We start from the raw sequence: 8758 nt of genomic DNA on the forward strand, positions 1-8758 counted from the left end.
TGCAGTCCAGAATAAACGCAGTTGGAGAGGATCAATACTTTGTTGTTACAATAAGAAACTGAGAAGAGTCATGCAGTTGCATTGGGGGAGGAATTCTCAATTCTTTACGCTCAATTCTACATAGGTGTAATGCTAAGAAACCGGATGCGTGAAGAGTGGGTGAGGCAAAAAGAAATGGCTGTGGTTTAGCTCTGGTTCAGGTCAATTCCGTTTATTACCTTCAAAGTCCCCCGGAGGTTAAACCTCGAGTTACACGAGACTACATTTGGCCGAGTCTTTCGCCGCTCCATTTAGGTGGGGGTACCTTCTTCATCTTCGTCCCTGGACGTGGATTCACTCTGTTCCCCTCTCTACTCCCTTCGCCTCGGTTTCGCTGGAGCGAAGCACCGCCAGCAACGGCAGCTGCTCCGCACCACGCGACCAACCACGTGACAGGTCACGGCGCCTCCAGGAAGCTCAAGGGGTGCCAGGCTGAAGGCTCGGAGTGCTAGCGTAGAGTAGCTCTTGCTACAATACGCGGGTTGAGGACATCCTAGTCGAAATCAAGCGGAAGAAATGGGCTTGGGCAGGGCATGTGATGCGAAGGCAAGATAACCGCTGGTCCGTAAGTGTAACAGAGTGGATCCCAAGAGAAGGCAAGTGTAGCAGGGGCGCCAGAAGATTTAGTGGGCGGATAGGATTGGGAAAGATTAGGGCAGGGATAATTGGAGAGACAGGGGAGAGGCCCTTGCCCTGCAGTGGGTGCAGCCAAGCTGATGATGATGATGTGTACCGCTGGTTGTTTATGTATTATGCATGAAATATTCTTTTTTTCTGTCAATGGCTGTCAACTATGCCTGTGAAAATATGTGTTCTCCCCTCCTCCTTTCATTTGCTTTCACATAGAGGCAACATCACCAGACACCAGCGGAAACACACGGGCGAGCGGCCCTTCGTGTGCAACGTGTGCGAAAAGGCTTTCCAACATCGGCAGCACCTCACCGGCCACCTGCTGATGCATTCAAAGAACAGATCTCACGAGTGCACCGACTGCGGACAGCGCTTCAATCTCGCCTATGATATGGCGCGTCACCGAAAAGTGCGGCACTCCTCCGGCGGCAGGCTTGCGTCATTCGTGTGTCGCTTCTGCGGAAAAGGTTCCTCACACCTCAGCGTCCTCAAAGCGCACATACTGACGCACACTGGAGAGAAGCCCCATGCCTGTTCGCAGTGTGGGCGCAAGTTCACGACGCAGAGCAATGCCACAAGACATGAGAGAGCAGTTCATAGCCGCCAGTACGCGCTGCACTGCCCGCACTGCGGTCTGGGCATTGCGGACATGACTCATCTGAGAATCCACGTGCGCAGACACCACTCTTCCGCTGAGAAAGAGGAACCACAGTACAGCGAGGACTGAGCGAGCTCTATTATGCGCCCACAGGCGAGGGAAGCGGTATGTGCTTCTGTCGTAATGCCGACGTGAAAGGCAGATAAAACGTACAGTGAATTGCGAAGCGAAGCCAAGTTAAGCTCGTGCGGAAGAAAGGAAAGATCGAGGAGGGCCAAGAGGCAGGACAAAGCCGAACAGAGTTGAAAGCCATTGGAGGAGCCTAGTTAATATCGTGGGCAAAAGTAGCGGAGAACCCCTCCAAGTCGCGACCTGTGGCACTCTGCAAGGGAGCGCCACTTGTCAAATCACTTCTGGCTTCGAGAAGCTATCTAGTACACTATAGGGAAGGGCATACTGCGCCGGTCTCGACAGAAGTTCTTTGTCAGGCGGCACCCCCACGCTGAGTGGCAGGTGTCGGAATGTGAATGAGTAGGTCTGTTACTTCTATCGGAGATGGCCCAGAAAAACTTTCCATCACAAAAAAGTTGTCCAGAAAGTTTTCAATACAAAAACTGACGTGAATATATAGCATGTAGCGAAACACAGAAACACTAAAGCAGAAAAAAAAACAAAATTGTTGCCTTGGGTGGAGCTGTCTACATTCGGTTAGTACTTTCCCAGCGATAGGAAAAAAAGAGCAGGAATTTTACTTTACTGCAAATGCTTAGACAATCATGTGTTGGTAAGCTTGTATTCGTCCCGCTTGGTCAATTCAGTTTGGCAGGATAACGCCGGAGAAGTCAGCGTGGTGTTCGCAGATGATTTGGCCATCGAAAATTGTAAACTGACGCTGCTCTGTTCGCACTCGTCCTGTTGATGTTGTTCTGCTCGGCTATCGATGCTTGGCTCCGCTTTCAGCGTTCTCTTAAATGGCGCAGATCTCAAAGAGCTCGAAATAAAGAATGTAAATAGGCGGGGAGGAGGGGGTAGTTTTTCACCGCCCACTGGAAAACTCACTTTTGTTTGCTCCTCATATCACTGAAAAACTTCTATCACATGCTACAGCCCTCGTCAGTGGCTTCATTCCACTGCGGTTTTATTCCTCTCTCGCCTCAGCACAGAACCTATGCGTGGCAGTCACTGGCTGTTGAATGTGTTTTCACTTTCTTTGCACCTGCAAGCCATATTTCACAATTCAACTTAGATGCGACAAGCTCGCCATAACGCTTAGTTTAATTTCTAAAATATGAACATTTGCAGCTTGCCGTTACCAGCACTTGCTGAGCTCCATTACAGCGCCTAAATGGGCCCTGTTTAGCACAAAATTTATCTCGAATTGACTGGCCAGCATGTGCGCAAGTTGAGTATATATACAGGGTGTTTAAGCAAAGGTAAAGCGCAGTTTTTAAAAAATCTGCTTTCTGAGATATTGAAGCGCCTTCTGCTGCGTTGTGTTCACGAACATCTTAAAACGCGCAAATCATGTAAATGGTGAGGTTCTTATGCGGGCTGTTGCACGGTTTTTCCAAGTATTGCAGTTTTGAACTTCACTGAAATATGCAAGAGGCTCTGATTACCTTTCCAAAGTTTGAGTGCCCATGCTATCGATATTGTGATCCGACAGCGACCGCCATATTGAAATTTTGACGAGACGTCTCAATGACATGCAGGCCGCAGAGTCGTCTGCAATGCGGGCTGTGGTTTCAGTGGACATGCCTCCTGTCGTCTACGATCGAGGTTGCAGTCTCAGCTCTATGAAAATATCCCCGCTGACGACCTGAATAGCTGCGCTTGTCACAGCATTAAGCTTGTTAGAAAAACTAAAACGAAGAGCAAAATATTATATAATCATACATGAACTCTTGCAAGTGATGAGGCTCTTCTGAAATCTTATTCGATGCCGGCCAGTCCGAATTCTCCCTTGAGGAGTAAGCCTAGCAAGTCCGCAGATTCGTCTGTGCGATTTAGGCGACTGAAGAGAGTGAATTCAGAAGTTTCAGCTAATGCAAGTGACCATCTAGTGTAGTTTTGTCAACAACGACCTAAATAGAACACTACTTACGGCGGAGGAAGCGCGTACAGTAAGCAGGAAGTACTGCAGTGATTCGGTGCGATGAGAAAACCTACAGGCTTCTAGGAGCAGTTGATGGCGCCACCTGTGGGTAAAAAACTTGAGTGTTTTATTAAATGCAACCGGTCACCAAGAATGCCAGTGCATAGAACCGCTTAACATAGAGTATTTTTTTTTACATCGGAGAAAGAAGATGCAGTCAGCGAGAAGCGCTCGTCCTTAACGGTGTCAACAAAACCGACCATCAAGCTTCGTTTCCCAGGCAGGCGATCGCATCGTCCGCGCTTCATGCAGCGTTATTGTATTGTTTAAAGAACTAAAAATAGAACCTTTGCGCAAGAGCATATTTCAGATAATGAGAGCTTAGCTTGCGTTATATGCAATAAAAACAAGTACATGGCTGCTTCTATATGCAGTTATGTAGCGAATAGCATATATAGCGTTGCATGGGCGCTGTCGTAGTAACCGGGGCATTCCTGGCGGAATTTTGATTCCCACAGCGAGTGCTCAATGGTGTACCAGTTTCTTGACGTATTCATTTATTTATTGCACGAGTGAAATTCGCATCAAATTGTATCAGGGTCAGGGTTTTTGATTGAGGTAACTAATAAATTGCTAGTTCTACCTCGCGAATGAGCTGCTAATAAAGGAGCAATAGTGTTCTGATAAAGCCTCACAAAGTGGTGAAATGCAACGGAATGTGCGAATATGTATAAGAGAACGAGCTCTACACAATGCAGGGTAACAATTCACGAACGAGTATACTGTGAAAGCACCTACGTGCCTTTGAAGAAAAAGCGCATCAACAGGGAGTACTCGTGGATGGATCGTAATCTGATACATCAGAAACGCAAAATAAAACGCTCTCGAAAACGGGGTGACAGGAAACAACTTGCAAGTCTAGTACGCACTTTCAAAGATAAAGTGCGCGCTGCAAGAGATCAGTTCTTTTCTTCCACATTGACTTCTTTCATGTCAGAGCAACCAAGGAAATTCTGGCAATATTTATCTAAAGATAAAAGCGGCATCACAGAGATCAGAACATCTGGCACAGGCATTGACGATCCTTTGACCATTGCTAATGAATTTAACGCCTTTTTTCAATCGGTGTTTACCATAAACGCATCGCACGCGCACTTGCAACCTTACACACTTCGTAATTCGATGCCCGAAGTAGATTTAAGCAAAAACGGCATCCTTAGTCTTTTACGTAATCTAGACATAAAAAAGTCATCAGGTCCGGACAAAATATCTAATGTTTTCCTTAACAGATACGCAATCTGGGTAGCAGAGTACTTATATGTAATATATAAAACATCGTTAGAATCCTGTGTGATACCAGATGACTGGCGCCTTGCAAGGATAGTTCCGATTCACAAATCTGGATCCCCTCTAGAACTAAATAATTACAGACCAGTTTCCTTAACATCCACAACTTGTAAACTGCTAGAACATATTTTATTTAAAGCGATTATAACACATTTAGAGAATAACCATTTACTTCATGCAAATCAACATGGATTTAGGGCTGGTTTATCCACAATAACACAGTTAGCTGAGATAACGGATGATTTTATGAATGAGCTGAATATGAGGGGTCAAATCGATGCAGTGTTTCTGGACTTTTCCAAAGCGTTCGATGTAGTTCCGCATGCCGATTTAGTAACTAAACTGCTCTCAATGGGCATTGAACGCAATATGATCCGTTGGATAGAATCTTATTTGTCCCCAAGAAAACAATACGTTGCTGTTAAAGACTGCGTTTCTAGTACACTGAAAGTGCACTCAGGGGTGCCACAGGGGTCAGTTCTCGGTCCCTTGTTGTTCTTAGTTTATATCAATCACATCTATTTATCTGTTCAATCGCCTGTGAAGATCCGGTTGTTTGCGGACGATTGTGTTATTTATACTAATGTAAATCATCACTCCGACCAAGTAAGACTTAATGACGCGTTGCACTCAATTAGCGTATGGTGTGAAACATGGGGACTGAAGCTAAACACTTTGAAGACGGCAGCTATTACATTTACCAACAAGAAAGAACCCTTAGATTTTGCTTATATTATTAATAATTCTTATATTCATAAAACCCAGCGAGTGAAGTATTTAGGTGTTACACTCACAAGCAATTTAAGTTGGGAACCCCATATAGAAAACGTTTGCAGCAACGCGCTAAAAAAGCTGGCATTTTTGAAACGGAAATTGCGCCGTACTTCATCAACCGTTAAGTTAACAGCATACAAAGCTCTTGTCAGACCAAAATTAGAATATGCGGATTTAATCTGGAGCCCTCATCAAAAATATTTAATCAAGAAAATAGAAAGAGTGCAAAATTTAGCTTTGCGGTTTATATAGTACACATACTCGCGTTTTTCAAGCGTGTCCGTTTTTCGCGACAGGGCGAAATTGAAAAAACTAGTTCATCGCAGAATTGTATCTCGCATCAAATTTTTATATCAGCTGTACCATGGTCACTACAAAATAGCGCGTGAATGTTATTTACCAGAGCCTCCCATGCGCTCTGCTCGTACAAACCACAACAAAACAATTAAGCAACCATTAAGTAACCTTAACATCCATCAATATTCTCTTTTTCCCCATGCAATTTCACTATGGAATAAATTACCCGAAGAAGTAGTTAACGCTAATACAATAGAATCGTTCGTTCAGCTTTCAAATAACCTTTTCTTTGACCTCTAAAATTGCCGCAATGAGAGCAGTTTCTTTTGCGTTACGCTTTTTCATTGTTATTTTGTTTACGTATTGCACTGTTGTACGTTCATGTTTATTTCTGTTACGTATAGTGTTACAATGATGTATGTACATGTTTATTGTGTTCTTAATTGCTAATTGGCAATGGTAATTTACGTTGTTGTATGTACCCACTCCTGCTTGGGCCCGAATAGGGCCTGCAGTATTTGTAAATAAATAAAAAAAATATACTTCGCTTGTACTGCTCAATTGAGTGTCATCAGACATCCTTCCCCGATACACCTATTCACTTAATGACAGTGCTCGTCGAGTCTGTCATGTTGGGAGTTCACAATGCTTATCACGCTTCGTACGATTACGAACTGAGCCGATTCTCTATCGTTGGGCATTGTGTTTTTGAAATTCATACTTCACACTAGAAATTTCATCCACATAAGAGACAGATTCTTGACATGTTCATTTATTTTAACTGTACAATTTTTATGAACAGCCGAATTTTACCATTTCCAACGAAAGAGCAGAAAAACCAAGTTCGAAAATCTTTCGCACGTACTCCCTTCTTGAATAATTCCCAAGCGGCAAACAGCGGCCTACAACAAGAAACTTAGTATAGGAGTTACAATCGCATATGAATGAGAAACTTTTGGTTCCAAAGCGTCCGTTGTACATTAAATTTTTAACAATTAATGCTTCCGAGCTGAACAACCATCATTTTGTTGCCACAAAATGGAACCTGTGGTTTCACATAAGAGCCTGTACGTGATATGAGTGCGGAAAGTGCTTAATTTCGATCGATAAGAGCGCGAGAATGCCCCCGAATGAGGGTGAACGAGGGAGAAGGAGGGCGAGATGCTCCACACAGACTTATGAGCTCCTTCGTGACGCTTACGGCAAAGAGACATTATCGCGGGCGCGAGTTCTTGAGCTGCACAAGAGGTTCGTTTTGGGGAGAACGTCGGTGGAAGACGACACAAGGCAGGGGTGCCCTTAAACCTCACGGAATGAAAACAAAGTGACTCAGGTCACGGAAGTCGTACAGGAAGACCGAACCATTACAGTCCGCATGCTATCAGCTGCTCTCAACATTAGTAAGACAACATGGCACCAATATTTTCGCGATAACTTGGGGAAACGAAAGTTGAATGCCAGACTGGTGTCGCACTCCCTCACACAGGATTAGAAGGACACGTGGGCATCAGTGAAAGCTGATTTACTCCCTGAGGCAGAGAAAGATGCCGCATTCGTCGACAGCATCATTGCTGAAGACGAAACATGGTGCTTTCAATACGATCCTCAAAAAAAGCGGCAGAGCGCCGAATGGCGGTCCACAAGCTCTCCGGCGTCGAGAAAGGTTCGGCGGCAGAAGACCAAACAAGACGATGCTGATAGTTTTTTTCGATGCCAGAGGTGTCATACATCACGAGTTCGTCCTACAAGGGCAGACGGTGAATCAAGAGATTTATATCCACGTGCTCTAACACATGCGTGGTGCAATTCAACGCCGTCGCCCTGACTTAAAGGCATCTGGACAATGGAGCCTTCTCCACGATAATGCGAGGCCGCACACTGCTTTCAGCATGACGAAATTTCTCGCCAAGCACAGCATTACTGTACTTCCCCATCCGGCATACTTGTCTGATCTCTCTCCGGGCGAATTTTTCCTGTTTCCTCCTTTCCTGAGAGCCCTAAAAGGTTGCTGGATGGAGAATGTGGAGGCCATTCCAGACGCCACGACAAAAGAGCTAACAGACCTGCCGAAAGAAGCGTTTTCCAACTGTTTCTAAAACCTCAAGAAGCGTTGGAAGCTTTGTATAGACTGCAAGGGAGACTATTTCGAGGGGGTGCTGCACAGATGATTTCAGTGTCATACGCATTTTTTAATGCGCACAGTCTTGTAACTTTAAGGCAAAGGGTGCACATAGTCGTGATCGTATAACTGCTGAGAAATCTTGCAAAATGAACCGTAGTTTTGTAAGTACGTGCCGTCGCCGTAGATTGTAGCCTGAGGCATATGGAAGCGCCGCCAGTTTCATTTCATTTCATTTTATTACCTTAAAGACCCCTGCGGGGTATTACATAAGGGGTGGGATTAGCAGGAAAAGGCACAAAACAATGCCATTAGTGATCATGAACAAAAAATGTTGTTTAGATTGTTTGCAAATGATGAAGGACAGGTGATGTCGACGATGTGCTGGGGAAGGCCGTTCCAATCCTTAGCTGCACGTGGGAAGAAGGAGGCTGAAAAAGTAACAGTTCGGGCACGTGGGCGAAAAACTTGAAGCGTGTGGCTAGTGCGATGAGAAATGTATGATGCTGGCGTGATGTAAGGGGCACGGTTAAGGGATGAGTAAAAGAACTTGTGGTACAGTGATAGCGTGGCTATGCGACGACGAACGGAAAGAGGCGATAGTGCTGATTTGGTTTTTAAGGCTGAAACACTGACGTCGTAGGAGTAAGAAGAATGAATGAACCTTGTAGCGCGGTTTTGAACGGCTTCTAGATCGTTTACGAGGTTAATATGATGCGGGTCCCATATGGCGGATGCATATTCAAGTTTAGGTCTAATGAGTGACTTGTAGGCGAGCAATTTCACGTGATGTGAGGTGAGGCGAAGGTGACGTTTAAGAAATCCCAGAGTTTTGTTAGCCGATGATATCACGTTAGTA

General features: G+C 44.9%; 1 protein-coding gene across 1 annotated transcript in view; it reads left to right on the top strand.

Annotated features, from left to right (window-relative positions):
* LOC144129772 (histone-lysine N-methyltransferase PRDM9-like) overlaps positions 1 to 1530 on the top strand; it is a 71334-nt gene extending 69804 nt beyond the window's left edge. The window contains exon 7 of the mRNA XM_077663847.1: positions 886 to 1530. Within this exon, the coding sequence (XP_077519973.1) occupies positions 886 to 1396 (511 nt within the window). The 3' untranslated portion in view covers positions 1397 to 1530. The remainder of the gene's footprint in view (positions 1 to 885) is intronic.
* Positions 1531 to 8758: the final 7228 nt, after the last annotated feature.

The sequence above is a fragment of the Amblyomma americanum genome, chromosome 4, assembly GCF_052857255.1.
Source record: "Amblyomma americanum isolate KBUSLIRL-KWMA chromosome 4, ASM5285725v1, whole genome shotgun sequence".
Taxonomy (NCBI): domain Eukaryota; kingdom Metazoa; phylum Arthropoda; class Arachnida; order Ixodida; family Ixodidae; genus Amblyomma; species Amblyomma americanum.